Source organism: Bidens hawaiensis, unplaced genomic scaffold, assembly GCF_021521415.1.
Source record: "Bidens hawaiensis isolate Kalapana, Puna unplaced genomic scaffold, B.hawaiensis_p1.1 tig00055093_1, whole genome shotgun sequence".
Classification (NCBI taxonomy): domain Eukaryota; kingdom Viridiplantae; phylum Streptophyta; class Magnoliopsida; order Asterales; family Asteraceae; genus Bidens; species Bidens hawaiensis.
The window spans coordinates 24010-50297 of NW_027499949.1; the positions used below are offsets into that span (position 1 = coordinate 24010).

The following is a 26288-nucleotide window of genomic DNA, read 5'->3' on the forward strand; positions in this document are numbered from 1 at the left end:
CGAAAGTGGGTTTAAATAAATCCCACAAAACTTGCACCGAGCCTTGAATGAATGGTCACTCAATTCAACCAAATCCCAATTGCACCAAATCTCTTGATTACGATTATGAGGTACAATACGAACGAAACTTGGTTCGGCGTTGGAACCTTGACCAACCGATGATTGTGAGGTAGCCATAACAACAAATATGAATATAGAAGAAGAGAAAACAAGAGATTAGAGAACTCAAAATGTTGTAATAGCGTTTTTTTGTATTTTTTTGCGTTCGGGTTTGCGTTTTGAGTGTTGTGATGAACCCATGACACCAAATACCTATTTATACTAGTAGTGGGTTGCTTGGGGGAGCCAAAAAACGGCTATTTTTGACCCCAACGGTCAAAAAACGGCCAAAAAAAAGATTTCCAACGGCTATATTCGATCCAACGGCTAGAACCGGTTAGGAACCGGTTCCGGATGGTTCGGTTCCAGAACCGGTTCCGGTTCGGTTTCGATTCCTACCCGCCCACACTCAGAAATGCAAGAACCGGTCACGGATCATCGGGTTGAATCAGATAAGGTCCGGTTCCTACAAAAATCGGGTAGGAACCGGTTCGGGTCCACCGGTTCGGTTCCAGGAACCGGTTTGAATGTACACCTCTAGCACCACCCACCCTCCACCGACGCTTACCTGGCTTCCATCCATCATGAATAATAATAATAAACAAACATACCAAACAAAACCATCCCCCAATAACCAATCTTTAAAAAAGCCACCAAATTTATTTTTATCTTTAAGTAACCTAAAACACACCCAAACCCAATTTTTATTATCATTATTATTTCTTCAATTTCACATTAATCATATTCATTCATTCATTCATACCCGCCACTAAACACCGATCGTGACATCATTAATCATTTACAATGCGATAGTGACGTGTCTTCTGTTTATCCTTCACATCTGCTTCTATTAAATAATAATATTCATTTCAGAATTTCTGACCCATATGCTGCTCATGTAGAATATTGGTGAGCTTGTCTCTGTTGCCATTATGGAAGCTTCAAGAACCTCGTCTGTAAGTTATATTATTATTATTATTATTATTATTATTATTATTCTTGCACGCCAGGTGTTTGATTAAATGCCTCACTGGGCTGCTTTTTTTTCTTTTGTGGGTTTTTGTTTACAGCTTGGAATTAATTAGAAAAAGGGTTTCTTTAATTTATGTTTATTTTGATTATTGAAGGTTAAATGGTGTTTAGATCTGGTTTTTAATGCTGTAATAAAGTATTAATAATTATTCTTCTATTGGGGCTGATTTATAGCTTATAAACTGGTTTTTTTTGTCAGATCTAAGTGGTTTATTATTATTATTATTATTATTATTACTATTATTATTATTTATTAAATTAATTTTGGGGTTATTTGCAGTGAAGCAGGTGTTGTTTAGGATCTAGGTCTACAACTACAAATTAATACTTTTAATTTTATTTTTAAAGCCAAACAGTTAATTTTGCATTTAATTATGATATCTAGTCATTAGATAGCATTCTTTTACAAAAGCTCACAAATTTGTTACAATTACTTGCTTTTGGGTAGAAATTTGTGTCACTTACATAAACTTTTATTAAATTGATATCGATTTGTCGCAAATCGTGTCTTTATGGTGTCTTTACATGAACAAAGCCTTTGGATTTTCTTTTGTTGGTATCTTCTTGGATTAATGAGGTCTCATTTATAGTTTAAGAAGCCATTAGTATAGAAAATTTAATTAAAAATATTTTAGTTTATTACTTTTATCGCATGTCTTAACACAATCTGATAATATATCTTCTCTTATTTTGTACAGATTTGTTTTGGTATGGAATCCTTAGGGCTTGAAACTGACATCCCGAGCTCAAAAACATATTGTAACCTAGGATTGAAGCAAACATCTAAGCAAAACCATGGGAATCCTAAAGTTTTATCACTTTTGTCGTCAATTCTTGAGAGGTCGGTCCAAATGAACGAGACGTTACTTGAGAAGACACAAACGAAAGATGTAATAACGGTTTTTCATGGTTCAAGGGCGCCGGGGCTCAGCATTAAAGAGTACATTGATAGAATATTCAAGTACTCGCACTGCAGCCCCTCGTGCTTCGTTGTCGCGCAAGTTTACATGGATCGGTTTATTCAGTGTGGAAATGTTAACTTGACTTCTTTAAGTGTGCATCGGCTTCTCATTACCAGTGTAATGCTTGCGGCCAAGTTCATTGATGACGCGTACGTGTTCTCTTTTGTTTTTATAAGTTTTTATTTTGTAGTTTTTTTTGGTCGTTTATTTATTGGTCCGTCAAACACCGAGTGGTTTATTATCTAAAATTCCGGCTTCAAACAGCCGAATCACATCCAAACACCTAACTTATCTAAGTTGGTCGATACTTTTATGGGTGTAAATGAGTTGAGTTCGGGCTCGGCTCGTTTAGTGACTTTTGAGTGTGCTATTTTACAAGTTGAGGAACTTTAATATATCAAAATTGGATTTGGGAGACTTTTGTGTTTGCTTTTTGTGAGAAATAAGAAAGTATAGTGGTTTATATGGTATTAATTCTTATCTTTATTAGTTAATTAATTGTATTTTCTTTGAACTGAAAACTGAGCACATTTAGTGACTTTTTTGTGAAAAGTAAGAAAGTATAGTGGTTTTTTTAACCCTTGTTTTTTATTAACTAATGTATATTTATCATTTTAAATGAAGTTTACTTCATTTATATAAAAAATAGGCTCGTTTATTATCGCAAGGGCCTAGCTGAGCTCGGTATATGAAGCTCGGGCGCGTACGAGCTTAATTTTTTGCTGAGCTTGTTTAACCTCGGCTCAATTCAAGCTTTTAGCGAGCCCACACGTTACATGTGTGCTCTATTTCTTCTAGTATACGACTGCAAATACTGAAATTATACTGAAGTCACGTCTTTTGTGCTTTGTATTTATTTGCAGATTCTACAACAACGCGTATTATGCAAAAGTGGGAGGAGTAACAACCGCAGAAATGAACAGATTGGAGATGAAATTCCTATTTGGTTTGGACTTTCGGCTCCACGTCAGTGTCGGGACGTTTGGCAGATACTGTTCCCAGTTGGAGAAACAAGTATCATGTGAGTTGCAAGTTGAAAGACCGCCACGGGTGATTCACGCCCCGTGTGGACTTAAAGAATCCTGGTTTAGTAGTGAAGACTCGAGTACGTACACTACAACAGAGATACATATCGTATAGGTAGAGTGTATGTTTGCAAATGTTTTAGTGACTGTTTTTAGTTGTTGGTTTTGATTGTGTTAAAGGGTAGGCAGGTCTAGAAATAAGATTCATTTTCACATTGAACTGAAGATTTGTTTTTGTTTTTGTTTTGTTGGAGTGTTGTTCTGTGAGGAATGAAATGTGGAAGATTTTTTTTTGTTGCTTTTTTTGGAAGTGACATGAAAGAGTGAAAGACGTTGAATGGTGAACATCAAAACCCTGTTTTGACAGAGAGGATTAATGGTCGGATCATTGTCGAGTCAAAGCGAACCGTCTAAAAAAATGTTACTATGATTTTGGCTCAAAATGGGACTGACCTTGAATTGGATGGTTACAGAAAAACTAAAGTATCAAAAGTAATTCGGCTCAGGCTCATGAGCTATTTGAGATAAGCAAACTCGACTTTGAAAATAAGTAGGCTTACACCACCTCAAGCTTTACTTATCGAGCTCAGGGATGCCGACAAACCTAAAAAGACCTATTTTTTTATCGCCATATATACATGTTTATACCCAATCTGGGAGACACAACATCGTTTAATCATACAATGGCCCTTGTAAACTAGTTAAACTTGTAGTTCTATTATAATATTAATTTTATATAAACTGATAAAAATAACTAAATAATACAAGCCCTGTACAAGCCGCATTCAAGCTTAAAAAGGCCACTCACAAGCAGAGCTCGAGCATTAAAGAAATGAGCTTAGCTAAGCTCAACGTCAAACAAGATTGGGCTTGGCTTGACGCGTTTACAAACTAGTGTTGAGGATGCGGTGCAAGCTGCGGTAGAGTAGAGCCTTCACAACACTAGTGGTGTTAAGGACGTGGTGCAAGCGGCAGTAGAGTAGAGGCAGCAATTCAGTGGACAGTTGCACGACATAAACCACTGAATTCGTTTTAATTTAATGAGTTCTATAGAAACTAACTGAATTTAGGGCTGAGGCTCCATAGAGGATTCAAAAGATGAAAATCATGATGAGACGAGAAGTATAATATAAGTGACAGTTGATACATTTCATGCATGTCAACATCTAGTAAAAGCATGATTGTAACTTCAAACGACAAACAAACTGCCACTAAGATGCGAAACTTCGGGTCCGTTAAGATCTTAAAGAAAAGGCCAACTGCCACTTTCTGTACAACATTCAGTCTGATTTCTGCTCCTCCTAAGTTGGTTAAAATCAGTTGGATCAAAATGTTAATCTCAGCCGTCTATTGCCTCATGTCACCTTCCACTGCCCTTTCAAGTGTCCTCACAAAGTAATCCCGCATCTCTGGCAATATACGCTTGATCAACTCCCCGTACCTATAATTTGTCATTCATTAATCATCAGATTGATAACAGTTCCGAGGGTTTTTTATATAACTTGCACTACAAGTCATAGTGTATTAGTTATAAACATATACCATAATTTTCCATGTAACTTATCGAAATTCTCCAGAACAAACAGAATGCAGGCGTTCCTTAGTGACACAGCATTAAAGGCCTCTGATAAGTCGTACATAAGTGACACATTGTCAACACGTATATCCTACATGAAAGAAGGTGACTTAATTAAGAAACTAATATATAATGGTCATGTATTTTTTTTTCAAATGTGACGTCTTGCCTGCGCAATGGTGTATTCACAGAGGCGTTTTAGCCCCTCGAGAAGATATTGATCTGCAGCTCTAAGAAGATCCTGAGCAATTTCCAGATTCACGTCTACAGACCCGGTATATATGTATCTATAGTTTAAGGAAATAAAAGATTTAGAAAGAATATAATATATTTATTGTAATATTATTCTCCTATTAAAATCCATACCTCATCATTAACTCAAAGACGTCCCATCTAATATTTGGAATCTCTATATCTTTAGCATCTTTCTCCTACACATTAAACAATTCAAAAAAGAAAATATAAAATAAAAATCAATTAGCATTTTAGTATTCTAAACAAAACAAAACAAAACAAAAAACATGTACATGCGACTTACCTTGTACCCACCATCAAACATTGCCCGGAAGGCGTCAGAGGAAGCAAGAAGACAAATTCTGTGAGCGTAAAAGCGTTTACCTGAAACCACATTCAAGACTCTAAACTTTAAATAAACACTATATATCACAAGAAATATTAATGTAGCAAAAATTAAATTAAATTATCACCTTCGATTAGAAAAGTTACATCAGATAGTGTAGGGTTGTTCACATACTGCTCGCCTAAATAAACCTGCAGCAAAAAACGTAATATAATACCGTACAATTGTAAAATCCATTTATATATTATAAGAAAAAAAAAGAAATTAAGAAAACAAAACCTGAGAAATTGGAGATGGTGGTCCCGCGTCAACAGGAGAAAGTGAGCTAGCCTTTTCAGCCAACTTGCACAGCGCAACACAAGTATCACGTTGGTTTTTTATATTGCTCGACTCCAAAAGCTCCAAGAGTATGGATAATCCTGCAAATTTTTATTAATATTTGTAGAAAAGTTTATAGATTCAGTTATGTAATTTACCATTAGCATCGACGAATATTGTTTTCTGGTCATCTGGTGAACAAAGATGAGCAAGACTCAAAGCAACTCGTCTCTGAACGGATCTCTCAGCCATCCGCATTATGTATAATAAAAGACTCAATACCTGTAGAATATAAAATACAAAACTTAGGTTGTTTATGGATGGGTTGACTATTTAGGAATTGGTGGTACGGTATGTTTAAACAGGATAATATTATTACCCGTCCCTGAATCTTCTCCTCTAGCCTTTTCAAAGTCTTGGCCACACAATCCCGAGTTGGCTGCAAAGTCAAATAATTAAATTAAAAACTTGCTCATGTCAAATGAAATTTAATAAAAATTAAGGCATTAGCAAAAGTAGCGCTTACTTGGACAATAAATTCACCATCTTGTAGCTTTTGAACCCCACCGACTTTTATAAGGTCAGCAACATTATCCTAGAAAAGGATTTCCACAAAATGTTCATTTCATGAAGTATGAATCATGATGCCATGATGGAACTATTGATATTATTCTATTGAGGTATAAAATATTACCTCATTATCAGCAAGACCGTATAATGCAAATGCAGCGTTGTGTTGCAAGGAACCGTTTCTAGAATCAAGAAGTTTCAACAATGGAGGTATGCCACCGCCATGTGCAATTCCTGCTTGGTTGTGAGTGTCCTGGTGAATGAAAACGATTCAGCCACATATCATGAAAGTAACTTGACCTTTAATTAATCTTCTAAGCATAGATTTTTATCAATATATTGGTGATCTATGTTTTGCTGGATATAATGTGTTTCTGATCATGAGAATGACATGATGACACGTGACTAGAAACAATGACCCATAAAAGATTTTCTAAAAACAATCCAAACAAATTAATTATAATCTTAAAAAATATACCTCTTTTATGAAAGGCTATCTGTTTACTATAAGAAAATGTGTGGATTTATGATTGCCATTATTAATGCTTCAAAATAAACCCTAAAGTCAACTATAATTGTTTAATATATGGAGTTAAGTATGTATATTGCAGATGATTTTGGGTACCTGTGCCAATCTTCCTAAGGCGAAAGCAGACATCTCCCTTAATTGAGCATCTGGTGACTGCAACATCTCAACTAGGGGAATAACAGCACCTCTTTGAACTATGTGAACCTGCAAAAGAATAATTAGGGATTTTAACACACAACTAAAGACCAAGTATAAAAACAAACATGAATAAATGGATTAATTATTATTTCTATCAACCTTGCAATCTGTATCGGCAGCAGCAAATTGTCCAAGCAACAAAGCAGCTTCACGTTGACTCTCTGAACAACTCGAGCTGGCAATAAAAAGATGAGTAATCTGTTAAACCTTAGACAAGTGAATCAAGAACACCAAACACGATATTGTATAAAACGTTTATGCGACTCTTTTCATTAATAGAAAACAAGAACAAAATACTTTTCTACTCTCTCTACTCTTCTCTACTCTCCACAAAAGAAAACTAATGATGGGTTTATATAGCACCCACAATTCTATCCTACTCAAACTAGGAAACATAATCATACTAAACTTCTAATTTATTTAATAATAAATAAAATATAACTATGACACCAAGTTATTCAACTTGGTCCCTAAACTTTGGATCTCCACCAAACCGCCCCTTGAGATCTTCCGTACCACCCTTATACTTTTCGTATTAACCATTCGGGTCCTTCAAGTTGGTGTTGCTCCAAGTTTTACACTCCCTCTCAATACCAACTTCCATTGTTCCTCCAAGGTCCTTCACACCTTGCAACGCTCGCACGTCCTTGAGCTTGATTCTTGGATTCGACGTTTTCACTCTACCTTTAGGATTCTTTTTCCCGGTTACAAATAAGCTAGTTTCGAGATTATCACTGTTTAAAACTGCATCACCCGATTCCAGATGGGAAACAACTTTTGCTTTCTCAACTTCATGACCAACTATCATGGTACTCAAAGCAATTCTTCCATCCTCACTTGATGCATGCTCCCTCTCGAACTTAACTTCTTCATTTGTTCGTTCTTTCGGATCACCCGAACTTTGCATGAACCTCACGCAAACTCCAACGTCAACTTTGTTGGTTTGTTGATCTTCAACGTTTTCTATTCCACCATGACCACCCGTGACATGAGACGGAGCTACCTCCTCGTGCACTTCTTCAAACACGGTTTCTCTCTCGTCTTGTTCGGTTACCGTCACGGTTACGGTTACGTCTTGATCAACCGTATTTTCTTCTTCAACCACAATTTCCTCATCATCTAAATTCAACATAACAATAGATGATTCCAAGGTTACCTTTAACTGATTCGACTCTGGCACTTCCTTCGAACTTGTCCACCAACAAGAGCCTTCTTCAAACCATTCATCTACCAGATTCGGTTTGAATTCGGTATCAACTGTGTATTTTCCTTGAACCTCAGCCATATTAGCCTCCACATCCCACGGTTCTTCTTCTTTAACCACAGCTACATTACCTTCCTCCCTAGGCTCTCGACAGTACCTTGCCATATGCCCTTTTTGTCCACACTTATGGCACCTAAAAGGAAACTGTTTTGGTTGGTACCTTGATTCCTTGTCTCCGTTCTCTTCATCCGATGAATCTTCTTCACAGTTTTCAACCCGACCCTTCCGGTTCCATTCTCTCTTTTTGGGTCGGTCATGTTTCTCGTTCTCCCGATATTTACTCTTACCTTTCTCGCTATAACGGTTATGATTTTTAGTAAACCGATGCTTCTCCTTCCTTCCGACATACAAGGCTTCGCTCTCGGTTTTAATCGACACGCCGGCTAACTGTTTTGCTAAAGCTTCTTGTCCGGCAAGAATATTCTCGAACTCGGTTATACTCGGTTGGGTCGCCCACCCTTGAGTAGCGGTAACAAAGCTACGATACTCCGGCCTTAAACCGTGGATGAATATCCGCTTCATACGAGCATCGCTAACCCGAGACTGTGGATCGAGTTCTCCAATCTCGCGACACAAATTCTTCACTTTACGAAAATATTGTGAAATAGGAAGATCACCTTGAGAAATCGTCATCAACTCACCTTCGACTAGTTGCAATCGAGCATCGTTCTTCTTCGTGAATAAGGTCTCTAGCGTATCCCACGCTTGCTTTGGGTATTCGAGATCTTGAATGTGATCAAGAACATCATCATCCACCGTCGTCTTGATGATAAACATCGCTCGGCCCGCTTTCACCTGCCACTTCCCAATACCACCGTTAATATCGTTTGCAGGTTGTCTCGTCTCGGTACCGTTCGTTACCTGCCAAAGATCTTGACCTTGAAGATACGATTTAATGCATGTCGACCATTGCTTGTAGTTGCTTTGATTCAGTTTCTTGATTCCTCCTACGACCTGGAATTCTGCCATCGTTTCGGATTTGTTGATATAACTCTTGCTGCAATCGATTCCTTTGCTACAACTGTGATCGGTTTCTTTTAAGTTATGAACAACGCTTCTTTGCGAAAATAACTATCCCCAGAAACACTTAAACACTGGTGATCAAACGGTGCTGATAGAAATAGTGCTATAATATGTCACAAATCAAAACGTGGATATTGAATTTTGGTGTATAGGTTAATTCATGTAGGACAAAAACACAAACATTTTGTGTGGGGGCCGCGGTGATGTAAATCTCAACAGCATAATTATAAATAAAATTGTGGTTTGGACTTTGTGGTGATCATATGGGTGAACACAAAATAAATCAATATATTATATATTGAGCAGCAATATTATTTCTTCGACTACCTACTTCACCTTTTGAGTATAGCTCAAAAACAAATAACTTTTCCTGGCCTCTTTATTATTTGCCACGTAAGAAACAAAGCACAACCAAATCTTCTCTTCTTTTCTTCGTCTAACACTCTCCTTTTTCTTCGATCGATTTTCTAACCTCTTATGTCTTTGATTGGAACCACTACCGCAATCAAGACTTGTCGTCGATCGAAAACACGAGCCTGGATCGTTAGGCTCTGATACCACTTGTTAAACCTTAGACAAGTGAATCAAGAACACCAAACACGATATTGCATAAAACGTTTATGCGACTCTTTTCATTAATAGAAAACAAGAACAAAATACTTTTCTACTCTCTCTACTCTTCTCTACTCTCCACAAAAGAAAACTAATGATGGGTTTATATAGCACCCACAATTCTATCCTACCCAAACTAGGAAACATAATCATACTAGACTTCTAATTTATTTAATAATAAATAAAATATAACTATGACACCAAGTTATTCAACTTGGTCCCTAAACTTTGGATCTCCACCAAACCGCCCCTTGAGATCTTCCGTACCACCCTTATACTTTTCGTATTAACCATTCGGGTCCTTCAAGTTGGTGTTACTCCAAGTTTTACACAATCAACAATATTCTTATAATATTATAAAATTGAAGTTAACCAACCATAACTTAATCGAGTTAAGAAAATATTATCCTGTATTTGTTTAATTAGAAAGTAAAATATTTAAGTACTCCTCTTTGTGCTAAAGTATCCTTATATGCCTTTTGAAATGCAAATGTGAACTTACTACTTTTTTTCAAAATACATCTTTTCATACAAAACATTTCAGTGTTAAAATCTAAATAAGCCACTTTCTTTTAATACTTGAATGTAGATCAAATATCTAGAATTCTAGATCCTTTCAAAAGAAATTATTAAATATCTAGATATTTTCAAGTTCCAAAAGGGTACTTTTAAAAGCAGAGAGCAGTTGTAATCTTTAATTCAACAGTCTAAAAGCTCCCACCGAGTTGTCGATTACTCCATAAATGGTATGCATCATTCCAAAATCAGTACAAAACCAGTAAAGTTATTGCTTTAAGTTTATAGTCGGCTAATGCAATTTTTATGATTACAAAAAAAAATGAAGCAAACTAAAGCTAAAGACGATAATAAAGGAGCATATCATCTAACCTAAGCAACTCAATCACAGGTTGTAACGCTCCAGCAAGAAGAACTTCCTTCTTTATATGAGGAGACGAATGAACGAGATTCCCAATTACACCAACCTGAGGTGTCATGTAGAACTAGCTATAAGTAATCTTATAACCAAAAATAATTGCAAAATCTGATCATCAATGAAAAGAAATAAAAGAACTTACCGCTTCATAGTGTATTGCTGCATCTTCAGACCGAAGCATTAGAATAAGAGTAGGCAAAGCATTGCATTCCACTATCTGTAGACTCTGGTGTTAAAAAACTCTATCACCCAAGCACATTCAATTAATCAAGAAAGTTATCAACCTGAGTTTTGTTTTCATCATTTTTGAAGGCTAGCGTACGGAGGGCCCCTGCAACAGCTCTCTGTACCTTAGCATCAATGAATTCAAGCAATTCAACAAGAGGAGGGATTCCACCTTCAACCCTGAACATGAAATTACAATCACAATTGTCAAAAAAAAACTGTAATACACAGGTTGTAAACTTGTAATCGTAGATGGTGCAATTAAAGTGACCTAACACGGGTCTTGATGCTGCTATTTTCATGAGCAAGGTTTGTAATTGCATCTGCTGCTCTTCGTATAACACCATTCACTGCTCGAGTGTTCTCACCGTCCCTATATCTCTTAAGCAAAGCAACAAGATGAGGTAAAGCTCCAGCATCAACAATGAGTTGCTGATGTTCGGGCTGTCAACAAAAGAAATCTCTTTAGTAATGGTGTGTAATGATTAAAATACATCGTACTATGGAGAGAGTTTTTAAAAAAATTTGTAATGGAAAATTAAATTTGCAATTAAACAAAAAAGGAGTCTCATGTAGATAAATACTTTACTTAGCATCTAATGAGCTTGGTAGGGTAAAGGATCACCCCCAACACAATAATTAGAATTAGACTAGAAGAAACATTGGAATTATAATAAAACTTGGTGGCCCAAACTACATGAATCAATTGCAAATTGTAATTGGGTGAGAAAAAAGAAGTTATAATGACTAATGATCTTCAGGTGGGGTGAGGGAAGCATAAACAATCATGAAAAGTAATTTGATATCCACTACAAGCATGATGCATTAACTTTAGGATATTTTCTCTCAATATTAGTTTCACTTGCAAGCAACCTAAACCATTATTGGTCGAAAATTAACTTTCTAAAGTAGTAAATAAGCGATCTGCAACTTTGAAAATCAAACATATATAAAGATATGAAAGATGTAAGATTATAATGATAATTTTAAAGCTTAAAATGCCAATTTCATACTCCCAATTCACAATTATACCGTGTAAAAGAAAATAAATGTAGAAACGAGTATGTAGTCTTTTCTGGCAACCCTACTGATCCTATATATGAAACTTATAAAACCGAACAGGACATGCTATAAATTTACATGATTAAGAGGTTACATGTGCACATTGAAGGAAGTAATTTACTAGTCCAGCTAACCATAACTAGCACCAGACATGCCACAACAAGAAACAACCAAGCTTTAATGGACAAATACCTTTATAGCAAGAAGTCCAAGGGTAAAAGCACTTCCCTTCTCCACCTCATGCTCACATGCCCTCGGTCCTGCATTCCACTGCAGAGCTTGAAGATGCCGAACAAGCGCCGGAACAGCTCCCGCTTCAACAATCAAATTCACAATATCCTCTGCAATCACACAAAAAAAATCACATCAAACCTCCATCCAACAATAAACCTAAACGAAACTTCACCCACTCAGAAATTCATCACACCGTTGACTACAAAATCAAAGCAATTCAATAATATAACTCACAAATTCGCCTCTATAATTCATAATCAACAATAAATCCAACAGGAGCTCATTATACAACATAATTGAACACAATCATCAACCATTAACTCACCCAAAAATTAATCACACCGTCATATAAAAAATCAAATCAACTCAATAATCCATGTAACAAATTCACCTCCTATAAAACAAAATCAACAACAAATGATATTGAAAAAACAGAAAAATTACTCACTCAGAAATCAATCACACCGTCAATTAAAAAATCAAAGCAATTCTATTGTCCAAATAACAAATCCGCCTCCAATAAAACATAATCAACAACAAACACTACCAAAAATTTTCAAAAAACAGAAAACTAAATCTCGTGATTCCGAAAAACCTAATCGGTGCACGAAAACGGAGAAACGTAGAATTACGAAAAACGAATGAAATTAAGCGTACATCCATAATTCCATACCGAAAGTCGCTATAGAACATAATTAAGCATAATCATCAACAATCACACACTCAGATATTAATTACACTTATAATTACAAAATCAAAGCAATTCAATAATCCAAATAATATATTAGCCTCCTACAAATAGTACCAAAAACATTAATATAACAGGAAAAACACGTCTTGTGACTCGAAAAAACCTAATCCATAAAATTACGAAAAACGACGAAAGAAAGTAAGCTCAGATTCATACCGGAACTCGTTATAGAACATAATTAAGCATAATAATCAACTATCACTCACTAACAAAACAATCACAACATCAATACAATTTAACAAATCAAATATCAAATTCGCCTCCTATAAAACAGAATCAACAACAAATAATACCTAATCGGCGTACGGAAACGAAGAATCGTAAAATCGAACGAAATTAAGCGAGGATTCATACCGTTCTTGGAGAGCTCGGAGAGGATATGAATGGAGCGTTTGACTAAGGCACGATCTGGTTCAGCAGAGGAGAGCGTGGAGTCTAGGATTTGGACCTGAAGGCGGACTTGAGAGAGTAGATCTTGCGGAGCGGATGATGATGAGATGAATTCGTCCTCTAGCTTCCTCTTCAAGCTTCGTCTCACGGAGTTTGTAGGTTGTTCATGGCGTTGTTGTTTGCTATGAGTCTCCATGAGAGAAGGCAGATGAGAGAGGAGGAGAAGAAGAAGAAATGAGAAATGAAATGATGATGAAGAGAGGTGGATGGAAGAAGGGTAGTTTGGGAATATGGGTGGGTTTTTATAGGTGGGGACAGGTTTGTCGGTTTTTAAAGACAGACGGGCTGGTGGGTGGTTCCTATTTAAATTGGGTCCGTTTTTGTGAATATCAAGTTTTGTAGTGATAGACCAAAACGGATACTTTTGAGCTTTCGATGGTAGTAAGATACAAGGGTATTTCTTAAATTTTGGATAAAATACCGGTACCGAACCAAACATTTCGATACCGGTACCGTTTCAAATTTTAGGATCGGTATTTTCAGGATAAGTACAGGTACCGTCCCGAATTCATTCATATTTTGAACTCAAAAGCTGAACTATCTCAAATACTAAGTCTTTATGTGACTGGATGCGGACTGTGTATCCTGGTCTTGATATTCATGCCTGATTTACCTAGAAATATCATAAAAATGAAAACCTTTGAGTTTCGAATTTGAGACCATAAGATTTCAAGTCTTTGCCATCATTTTCCTTATGTTATTGTACCAGAAGATCAAGTACACGTTAAAACTTCATTTTTTTAAAATCTTTTTTAGTTTTTGAACATTTAGAGTTTGATTAGAGACTCATTGGAATATAGAATTTGATTTTTTTTAATAAGTTACAAATTTTTCGTTTGAGTAAAATGACGAACCAGGCTGAAAATTTTGACGTTGGGTTGTAAGATACTCGAGAACCGAAAAATAGAGACACGATAGGAAACAAATCAAGCATGATGTCTAGTAACCCGCTTATTAAATGTGTATGTGTTGATATGAAGGAGATAGCATATTTAGTTAGATACTTAGATGTGTCTTGTTCAGGTTTGATTTTCGGCACAACCTGTGTAGCAAAAAAGAACATGTTAAGCATGGCGTGGACACTAATTTTGCATAGACAATCTTTGATAAAAGTATGTTTATACTTTAGACTAGTTCATTTGTTCACATATAGTCTGTCTTTATAATGTGTGCTCCACGCTATAGTGGTGAGGGCCTGAAAATAATTTCATGAAGGATATGATAATGTGACTTAGTGAATTGTCACCTGATCTGATCCATTATTTGTGGATTTGGATGAATCATATGATGAAATAACATATATGGATATATAGAGGGTTAAAGGATCACAAAGATGGAGATTTGTCATCTATTAACTTCCCATTACTAGCTGAAATGTCCTTTTCAACACACACACACACACTAGATCAAATAAGAAATGAAAAATCGATACCAAGTGTACAAAGTGTTAATGGAGTAGTGAAGGAAGACATTTATTGTATTTTTAATGGTGCGAAAGGATACTGTAATCAACTTGTTGATGCATGTTTATTGGGTAGTGATTAATTTTGGAAAAAATAAATTGTGTTTGTGTATTATATTTTTTTACTTGAATGGGTTATGTTTTGTATAAGTTTGCATGAATTTTTGAGTAATATACAAGAATTTTTTTAACAAACCATACGATTACTTTGCGTGTTATCTAAGGTTGTTTAATTATATGATTTTTTTGATTATATACGAATAGGCATAGTTTTATATTTAATTTACCATAGTCGTCACAAATTACTTGTCATTCAACGACAACATACAATCTAATGCAAGTGGGTTTTGGACCAACCTCCTAATCTCAACGTTTACCCTTTTCCATCTCTTAAATCTTGAGTGAACAAGCAAGCAGGCTTCATTGCTTATCTCTATCCTAACTGGAATTCATAAGCTATAAATCTTTGATGACAACTAATGCAAGGTGTCATACCTCAACTTGTGTTCACAACATGCTAAAATATCCATATCATATATATATATATATCAAATTAATTACTTATTATAATGGTTCATTAGTTTGTAAGCCTCGAATATGATCCAAGGATAACTATTTTGAGGCATAATATAATATCAAACATATTGTAAAGTTTAAATAAATATGTTATAACCTTTAAAACTTGCATAAAAACTAAAAACAAAATAATTAATATATAAATAATGAATATATTAATAATAGTGATGAAAACAAGTAAATAATGCATCTGCAAATACTAGTAACCGTGGCAGAAATGATAAGAAAGTAAATGATCACGAAACAGCTTGAAAGAGGTCTCAGATTTTTAAACATATCAGGTAACATAGATTTAAATGTCTCAAAAATTTCAATTTACAAAATGTATAGTGGAAGCATCATATATAGAAACTACTAACATCTACACATAAAAGACTCAATCAAGTGTGGGAGAAGTGTAACTTTGATCATGAGATTCTCGAGTACCTTAACTGCCAACCTGTAATTCTTTACCTGAAAATATTCATCCAAAAACATATTAGCATAATGTCATAACTACATAAGCTAAATGAGCTCATAGACTTAAATATATGTTTTCATACTTAAACACCATGTTCGAAGTGAGTTAAAATCAATCCAGCATTGATAGCAATAGGGCTAGTCGAATTTCCAATAATATAATTTTGACCCGTTAAGGACTAATTGAACTTCTAAGATACGGATCAAGTAATACATAGGTAGGCCGTAGGCCAAATAATTACCTTATAAGTTACAAGTATATATTAAAAAGATAGTCTAAAAAATCGGTGAAAATCTATTTACATATTGTATCCCACTAGTTTCAATTAGTTATATAATTAACCTCACACACTTTTCATATGGTAACCCTCAAATTCGATTAATTACGCAATTAAACGCATAACTTTTTAATATGGTAACCCTCAAGTTTCATTAAGTTAGAAAAACAACCCCACAAGTTTTTTATATGGTACGAACATATACCGTAACGAACCGACCCGATACTGACCAAGTTCCCGCCACGTCCCCGTTCAGGATTAAAGCAACTAGTTAACCTTAAAAATGGATATATAAAGCATTTAACTCACCTGGATCACTTGAAATTTCTAGTTCCTGGATTCTTGTACGCTCCTTGTCGACTTCCTAAAAGTTAAACATTCATTAGTGTGCATCTTGTGTACAAATGCATACTTATTAACCACTTGGTTAATTTCACTACTCTAGCATCCATACACACTTCAAATATGTTAGTTAAATATTGGGATTCAAACACTTCTCACAATCTAAAAGACAACATTTACTCTCTCAAATTCTACCCACAATTCAGATTCATTTTAAATAGATACTCTGTAAAAAAATCATACTTAGGCACAACTTATGAACAAGAAGCATATTCATGATATTCACATATTAATCCATACTTTCCGAAAGAAATATTATGCGCTTTGACCACCATGTAAAGTCATAGTTCACATTAATTTCAGCGCTTTGATAACGAGTGAAAGAGTTACATAGTATACGAATCTAGCTTAAAAGAATTTTACCTTTAATCTTTCTAGAAACCAGCCAAAGGGGTTGAATCAAATAGGTTGAGCCAAACAAAGTCTATTTTTAATGCATACATCCTCCTAAATTGTGCTATTCGAATATTTAGATTATTAATGTAACATTAACGTTTTTGTAATCATGGTTAACTTTAAATGGACAAGATATTATATGCATTCTATAAAAATATATGTTTTGATGTGTTACCCAATCCATTCGATCCCCCATCTTGACATCTTTAATATAAAGGTATGTAATCTTATTACCTGTTCATGAATCTTCTCCTCGAGCTTTTTCAAAATCTTGGCCACAATATCCCGAGTTACCTGCAAAATCAAACGTTCAAATTACAAACTTACACATGTCAAATGAAACTACTAAAATAAAAAAAGGCATTAGCAAGCGTAGAAGTGTAGGACTACTTACTTGCAAAATGAATTCACCATCTTGCAGCTTTTGTACGCCACCAAACCTTACAAAATCAGCAGCATTATCCTAGAAAAGGATTTCCATAAAATGTTATTTCATAAAGTATGAATCATGATGGCACTACTAATATTATTCTAATAAGTTGTGACCTTACCTCATTATCAGCGAGACCGTATAATGCGAATGCAGCACAGTGTTGCAGGTTAACATTTGTAGAATCAAGAAGTTTCAACAATGGAGGTATGCCACCACCATGTCCAATGACAGCTTGGTTATGAGCATGCTGTTGAATACACAAGCCATTTAAGAATTTTACTTTTGATCAATTTATAAACATGGATTTTTATTAAAATATTGGAGAATGATATTTTGCTGAAAATAATGTAACTTTTTTATAAATAATTCAAACAAAAAAAAAACTACATCCTTGACGTCAAGTTGAAGAATATAAATTAATAGACAATTTGAGTACCGTAGCCAATCTTCCTAAGGTGAACGCTGACATTTCCCTCAATTGAGCATCTGGTGACTGCAACATCTCGATTAGTGGACCAACAGCACCCCTTTGAACTATATGAACCTGCAAAAATAATTACTAGGGTTGGTAATAACAAAATAGAGAAATGACTATTATAAAGTAATTATCATTTTATTCATTTCTATCAACCTTGCAATCTGTATCGGTAGCAGCAAACTGTCCAAGCAATAAAGCAGCTTCACGTTGGCTATCTGAACAGGTTGAGCTGTTAAAAAAATACGAGAATTTTAGAATGCTTAAAAAGTATAAAATTTAATCAAGCAAAGAAAGTTTTTTCATGGGTTCATTTAAATGGACTATAAAATACTCAAGTACCTAATACTTCACAATTTACTACTTTAGCTGATCCAGTTAAATTAAGAAGCAAACAGTTTCATATATAACAGTTTAATGTTTTAATCTAAATAAACCGCTTTCATTTAATAATTGAACAAAGATCAAATGCAAGCCGAGTTATTGTTTACTGCGTATATAGTTTGCATTATTCCAACAATCCAAGAAAAAGCCGGTAAAGTTCCTTGATTTGAGTAATTGAGTTTATAGTTGGTTTTTTTTATAGTTTGAATATAATATGAAGCAAACAAAATAATGAAATATCATATACCTAAGCAACTCAATTACGGGTTGTAACGCTCCAGCAAGAAGAACTTCCATCTTTATGTTAGGAGACGAGTGAACAAGATTCCCAATTAAACCAACCTGAGATATCATTTTAATATCTATAACCAATCTTATAACTGAAGATAACAGTGAGATTTGATCATTCATGAAATAAGAACTTACTACTTCATAGTGTATCGCAGCATCTTCAGACCGGAGCATTAATATAAGAGTCGGCAAAGCATTACAGCCCACTATCTGCAGATTTTAAGAGAACTTTAAAGTTAAAAAAAATAGCCACTAATCCCCAAAAACACGTTCCGTTAACCTGAGTTTTGTTTTCCTCATTTTTGAAAGCGAGTGTCCGCCTTCAATCCTGAACATGAAAATGTGCTCTCTGTTGTCAAACAAACTGTAATACAAAAGTCGTAAACTTGTAATGGTGGATGGTGCAATTAAGGTGACCTAACACGGGTCTTGATGCTGCCATTCTCATGAGCAAGGTTTGTGATTGCATCTGCTGCTCTTCTTATTACACCATTGAGTGCTCGAGTATTCTCGCCATCTTTGTGTCTCTTAAGCAGAGCAACAAGATGAGGTAAAGCTCCAGCATCAACAATGAGTTGTTGATGCTCAGGCTGTCAACAAAAGTATAAAAGTAATAAACTGCATCTTAACAAAAGTGAACCCTGATATACAAACAATCTGATATATATACTTAACAAGAGAGATTCACAATTAAAGTACCTTTATAGCAAGAAGTGCAAGGGTAGAAGCACTTTTCTTCTCCACCTCATGCTCATACGGCCTTGGTTCTGCAACTTCTTTCCACTGTGGAGCCTGAAGATGTCTAACAAGCGCTGGAACGGCCCTGAATTCAACAATTAAGTCCACATTTTCCTCTGCAATTATACAAAATAATTATATCGAAACTGTAGCCACAAGGCTGGTAAACGAACCGAACTAATACAAACAAGGCTAGTTCATGTCCGTTCTATTAACTTTAACAAAACAAACAAACACAAACAATTAAACAAGCTTATTTTCTTGTCATGTTCGTTAAGGAAATGAACGTGTTCGTGCACGTGTTCGTTTATGTTCGTCCGTTAATATTTTAAGCGAATGGCTCACAAAAAATACACAAACATAAATGAACATAATCAAACACAAATGGACATAAACGAATATCTACTAAAAGTAAACATATCATGATCATTAAATGCATTTTAAAAAGTAAACAAAGATATATACTAAAGGTTTTGAAATATGAAATTCAAATTTATTTTAAACTATTAAAAAAAAAGTTTGAATTAATATGTAAATGAACATAACTACGGCTGTAAACGAACCAAATGATCACGAAAAATTTGTTAAGGAATATAAGTGTTCTTGAACACTTACCGACCGAACGAGATTTTTTGTTCGTGTTTGTTCACTGATTTTGGGTAGCAAATGCAAACACACAAACAAGTGTTCGTGAACATAACAAACACAAACAAAAATATACAACATATTAATATTTATTAAATATATAAATATAATATAAAAATTAAAAACCCTAATGAATTTTCGAACAAGAACATAAAAAAACGAATGCGGCCTCTTCGTTCATTTAACTAAACGAACAAATTTTCTTGTTCGTGTTCGTTCATTTATTATACGAACTTCCTAAACGTTCATTTCGTTTACAGCCATATATAAACGTAATGAATGAACATAAAGAAATAAATGTAAATGAACGAACATAAACCGAATTGTTACGGAAAACGTAGATTGATACCGCTTTCGGCGAGTTCCTTGTGGACATAGACAGAACGCTTAGCTGACGCACGATCCGCTTCAAGCGATGAAAACGTGGAGTTGAACCTTAGCGTGAACTTCAGAGAGTAGATGTTGTTGAGCGAGTGATAACATCATCAGTTCTTCTTCGTCTTCAAGCTTCCGTTCATAGCGGTTATGGTCATGGTTCTCCATGACTTTTGGAGGTTGACTAGAGATGCGTTGAATTCGAATACAAGAATTTGGTGTTTGAATAAATTAGGTGATTATATTTATACCAGCAGCTTTGACTTTTTTAATTGCCGTCCAGGGGAGTCATGTGTGTGTAGTCGTAACTAAAGATGGGCATACAATCCGGTTAATCGACCCGGCCCGAAAACTGAATCGTAATCAACCCAGTTTAAACCCGATTTTGCAAAAACCGGTTTTCGGTAGCTGTAAACCGCCGGGTTAGAACCGGTTTAAACGCCGGCTATTTGGAACCGGTTTGCCTATGTATTAGAGGTGGGCAAACAAACCAGTTAACCTAACCGACCAGAAAATCGAACCGAAGCCGAACCGGTTTGAAACCGATTATGTAGAAACCAGTTTGGAACCGATTGAAACCGGAGGTTTGGAACCGGTTTGTAGTTTTCTCCACCAAAACCGGTTAACCGAACCGAAACCGATCAAAACCCGAACCGAAACCGATCATAAACCGGTTTGACTTTTGTTGACCAAACCGAACCGGTTTTGTGTTTTAAACCGGTTTGTGCACCACTACTATGTATTAAGGTATGAGTTATTTATGTGCAATATATATTCAATATCTATGATTAATCTCAACAGACATCATTTAAGGTTCAACAGTTGCCTTAAATATTCAGTAAATTAAGGCTTATCATTCCTTAAATATTCATTTATTTGTGGCAAATTGATCTCAATTTAAACATTCAAAATTGAAACGGTGGACATTAATGGAAACCAGTTACCACATTTAATACAGATTGTAAGATTTAGTTGTGCACCTCAAATATTCAACTTACAAATGCAAAGCATGTGTTTTTATAATTCAAATCTGCAAACTGGTTTGAACCTGGTTCAAGAAATACCGGTTTGGAACCGACCCCAACCGGTTATATTAGTTTATAGTCTCCAATGTTTCTAACCGGTTCGGGTTTGAAGAGGTAGGTCCCCGCAAAGCCCAGTTGGACCCGCAAGACACACCTTGATGGGGTACGTCTGCGCAAAGACCAACTGGTTCCGCAAGACCCACCATGCTCAGAGAGATGAAGACCTTACACGCAGTAAGCCAGCTGTTCCCGCAGGAAAGCCTCCCTTGGTACAGTACCCTGCCTGTTCCCGCAGCTATGGGTACAAGCTGAGAAGGAAGGCTACCCGCACTAACAGTAAAGCTACACGCATAAGGCACTAACTCTTAATACTTCAGCAATGTCACCTGAAGAAGGAATGAGCAAGGCGGGAATATTCCCGCCCAAAAGAGCCAGTCCGTATGCTTCTGGAAGATCTTTTGTACTATACCTGCCAAGGTATGGACTAAATAGACAAGATCTGACCAAAGCAGCCCATGAACCAATCACAGGGTGACAGCTCACCAACAATAGTACGAGGAGGAGCATGCTCCAGTACAAAATGTCACTGTCAGCCGCTGCCTACCCACCAACCCTCATCGTGGCACGTACATAGCCTGTAGTTGGTGGAAAAGGAATAGTACACAGCCGGCCATGTCACTATCAGCCGCTGCCTACCCACCAACCACCAGCATGGCACGTACGTAGCCCACAGTTGGTGGAAAAGGAATATTATACAGCTAGCTGTACCTGCTTGGAAACCTACCTTCGGCTATAAATACTCCAACACCTTGGAACGGTATCAAGAGATATCATCTGATATTATCTTATCTTCCCTAGCTATTTCTCTCAATATACACTTATATTCAGAGCAATCTAGTCTGATTCTCACGCCGGAGGGTGGTCATAAGGAAGAACCCCCCTTCTCAGTGACGAGCTCACGGTGTCTGTTTTGCAGGTCATCAGAAGAATAACCATCTTTGCAGGACCTAACCCTCGTGGGAAACATCTACTTAACCCTAAGATTATCCATAATCCGTCGGGGTCACATAGTGTTTCTTCAGGGTTCAAACCGGTTTTGACTGCTTTGACCGAAAACCAGTTCGATTTAACCGGAAACCAGTTTATGTTAAAAAACCGGTTTGTGCACCTCTAGTCATAACCTCCTGGCGTGTTAGCCCGTTAGCAAGTGCTATGTGCTTTAACTGCCACACCACCTACCGGCTAGGCGGCTACCACATGATATCTTTATAAATTCTTAGCATGTCTTCTATGGAGGGTTAACATAGGTCTTTCACACATAGGCGGATTCAGACATTCAGTGTTGTGTTAGGAACGTGTGCCCCATCCATGTTGTTTCTAGTGCCCCAAACACAATTTTCTGAGCCCAACAAACACAATTTTAATCTTGTTTTCACAAAATATCAATTAAGCTTAAATTGTTTAATTGTGTAACCATTTCATCAATTAGTTATTAATACAGTGATAAATTCTTTAGTTTAATTGAACCGTTATGAAAATTAGACCAAAATGTGAGAGTATTCAAAATATGATTTCCTTTTTATAGTTCTGCATCATTTAAATTTATAATTTCTTTTACTAGTAAAGTAACAACTTTGAGCTACAACAGGTTAACAGTTGTGCAAAGGTTCTCATCAATTTTACCATATATTTTGTTTATTATGTGTTGATGAAGTTTATTGCTTGCATTTCCATACGCGGTTTAATTAATGTAATTTCTTTTTATCCGACCTATTTTAGTTTGACTTGACTCGTTCTAAGCTGACCATTTTTGGCACCCACTGGCTAAATTTCCTGCATCCGTCACTGCTTTCACGACATCACCAAGTAGAAAACGGGGCTTGAAGCCCCTCTCCATAACGCCCCACTATGGGTTGTCGCCCTTTGTTGCCCCATTAAATATATACATACATATATGTGTGTGTGTGTGTGTATGTATGTATGTCTGTGTGATTGAGTGAGAGTGAGAGTAACAATAAGAGAGAGACTCAGGCCCCACCTTATCCTATTTAATTTCCACCTTATCACCCACCAATTACACACAATACTTATATAAAAGTTTTTTTTTTGTTTTTTTTAACTTTGGGTTCACTTCACCCTCAAAAAGCTAACAAAAACCAAAGCCTTTGTGAAAGGGCTTGGTTGCTAAGGGCAAAGTTCTCCAATGATTAAGGACTACTAAGGGGCAAGAGCCACCGGTGGCTTAATTTAACTCATGCATTGGAGATAGGCTTATGAGAAAAAAAAAAAGAGTGTAATCGTATTAATTATGTCATCTGTTCAAACCCAAAATCTATCTACTAATTACAATCTTACATAATAAAACTCTTACTAAACAGCAAGCAGCAGCCCACCATCAAAAGCCCAAGTTTCCCAGCATTAAGCCCAATCACATGTCTACTGTTAAGCCCTTTAACTCTCCAATTAAGCCCAATCACATGTCTACTGTTAAGCCCAGTCACATGTAAGAAATACAAAACCTATTTGGACACAACACATGTTATATCTTCAACACAAACACTTAAAAAATATCATACAACATGGCCAAGTCAAATTTTTCGGAGGCCTAAAACTAGAGTGTATAAATCGGGTTTTTCTAATACTCAGGTTCGGGTATGAAGTCGGTTTCGGGTATGATCGGGTATTGAGAAATCAGGTATTGAGAGAAATCGGGTAGGTATTGCCGAGAAAAACTCAACCCTATGTACCCGGCTAGGGTATAATCGGGTTCGGGTATTCGAATCGGGTACGACCGGGCATTAATACCCGATTTTGAATTTGTAAATTTATTCATTTTTAAATTTGTAAAATTTAAATTTGCTTTGTAATTTATAAAAATAATTAAACTATATTACAAAAACCATAAATCCACTTAAGTACAAATTATTTACTTGATAATATACATTTTAAAAAAACTTAAACATAAAAGTTATGAAGTAAACATAAATATAAAGTATAAAAACTCATGTATTATTTCGGGTATTAGAAAACTGTTATCGGGTATCGGGTATAACCGGGTATGGGTATGGGGTATGACCGGTTTCGGGTATTTACGGGTATAAATCAGGTACGGTTCCGGTACGGGTATTGAGCTCAAAAAGCATACCCTATCCATACCCTACGAGTAGGGTCGGTTCCGGTTTCGGGTATAGAATACCCGGGTATAAAAAAACCCAGTTCCGGGTATTTTTTCGAGTCCGGTTCCGGGTACGGGTTTTTTGTGCACCTCTACCTACAACAAAGTCTAACAAGATAAAATGACACAAACTTATTAACAAAAACATAAGTTTTGAGAGAGACTAAATTTCAACATATAAAATGCAATCTTTTCCCGCAAACAAACTTCAATGTATCATGGTTTCCCATCAAAAGGTTTCAAATCATCCAGACCTCATAATCATACTCAAAACCCGATAATCCACAAACACAAAAAAGTTTTGTTACCATTGTAAATCATTGCCATCGTTATTGAATGAAAAACACCCTGATTATGCATGTTGCTAAAGAAGCCTCTATATGAGCCTCGAACATGGTATAAATGGTTTGCAAACTATGTGTTCCGCTTTGGGCTAACTCATAGTAAATGTGATAGTTCTTTATATATCGTAAAGTAAATGAATTAGCCTATATTCTAATATATGTGGATGGCATTATCTTGACCACCTCATCTGAAACTCTTTGTTAATCCACCATGGAACTTCTAAGTTCAGAATATTAGAGTTTGAATATATCATAAAACCACACTTTGAATATGATGTTACAATGGGTATAAATAGAAGATACAAGGGCTTAACTTTAGAAATACAGTAAATACAAATATATAAAATGCATAAGTTATGGAGATAATTTCTCCATCTTTAAGTAGCCATGATTCTTGGGATTGATATGATTATTATCCTTAATACAGAATTTGCCCAGAAGGATTTCATTCCGTTGAATTATTAATGTCCTCAAGATATCAGTTACTCGTGATGATGATGGTCTATTTTATCTCAACGAAAATATATAGAGTAGATCATTGACAAAGTCAATACGTCTTCATGTAAGCCTAGCCAAACTCCAACTGACACCAAACCAGAGATGAGTGACATATCCAACACACCATATGATGATCCTACCCTATATCTCATTTTTACTATACAAGACATATCTTATGTCATACAACAAATCTGTCTCTTCATGCATAACCATAGTCAAGAAACTAGCTTAAAACTAGAATACAATAATCCATTTTATAATACAATAACTCTAACCATGGCTATGTATTTATAGGGCGACCCAAATTTGACCAACAAGTAATTACCAAATATAAAGTCCAACTGCAATCATATAAACTCATTACAACATTAATGAATTTCATAGGTCCATCCCGGTCACCAACATGTGACGAGCCTAATAAGATGAAAATTTCCAACACCTAGATCGTGGTGGATTCAGAATTTTTTTTCAAGTGGTTCGCTAGTTTTATATGCTCTATTTTCATAGGACCGGACATAAAAGAATTTGGGTATGTTCGACAGTTGGGGTCGGGTAGGGTTGTAAACAAACAGAATCGGACGAGACCTTGCATAAATAATAATATTAATAATAATAGTGATGAACTACTGATATCAACAAGTAAATAACGCATATGCAGATACTAGTAACCGTGACAGAAATGATAAGAAAGGAGATAATCACGAAACAGCTTGAAAGAGGTCTTATATTTTTAACATGGTAGGTAATATAGAAACGAAGCCTCAAAATTTTCAATTTACAAGATGTATAGCGGAAACATCATATATGGAAACTATTAACGTCTACAAATAAAAGACTCAATCAAGTGTGGGAGAAGTTAACTTCGATCATGAGATTCTCGAGTACCTT

General features: G+C 35.7%; 2 protein-coding genes and 1 pseudogene across 2 annotated transcripts; 1 reads left to right on the plus strand and 2 right to left on the minus strand.

Moving 5' to 3' along the window:
* The first annotated feature begins 862 nt into the window (after positions 1–862).
* LOC143600946 (cyclin-P3-1-like) lies at positions 863–3456 on the plus strand. The gene is made up of 3 exons (XM_077078480.1): positions 863–1055; positions 1830–2242; positions 2957–3456. Exons 1-3 carry the CDS (start codon positions 1032–1034, stop codon positions 3231–3233), a joined length of 714 nt encoding a protein of 237 aa, XP_076934595.1. The 5' UTR covers positions 863–1031; the 3' UTR covers positions 3234–3456.
* Positions 3457–4206: 750 nt separating this feature from the next.
* Positions 4207–13625, minus strand: LOC143600945 (ARM REPEAT PROTEIN INTERACTING WITH ABF2-like). The gene is made up of 19 exons (XM_077078479.1): positions 13349–13625; positions 12202–12350; positions 11219–11391; positions 11007–11127; positions 10865–10939; positions 10677–10771; positions 6989–7064; positions 6788–6895; positions 6287–6415; positions 6119–6187; positions 5972–6031; positions 5751–5874; positions 5554–5693; positions 5402–5465; positions 5233–5312; positions 5061–5125; positions 4864–4981; positions 4661–4785; positions 4207–4559 (listed from the first exon to the last, which is right to left on the minus strand). The coding sequence occupies exons 1-19, from the start codon at positions 13578–13580 to the stop codon at positions 4466–4468; spliced, it is 2097 nt and encodes a 698-aa protein (XP_076934594.1). The 5' UTR covers positions 13581–13625; the 3' UTR covers positions 4207–4465.
* Positions 13626–15813: 2188 nt separating this feature from the next.
* Positions 15814–20526, minus strand: LOC143600942 (uncharacterized; annotated as a pseudogene).
* Between the last annotated feature and the right edge of the window lie 5762 nt (positions 20527–26288).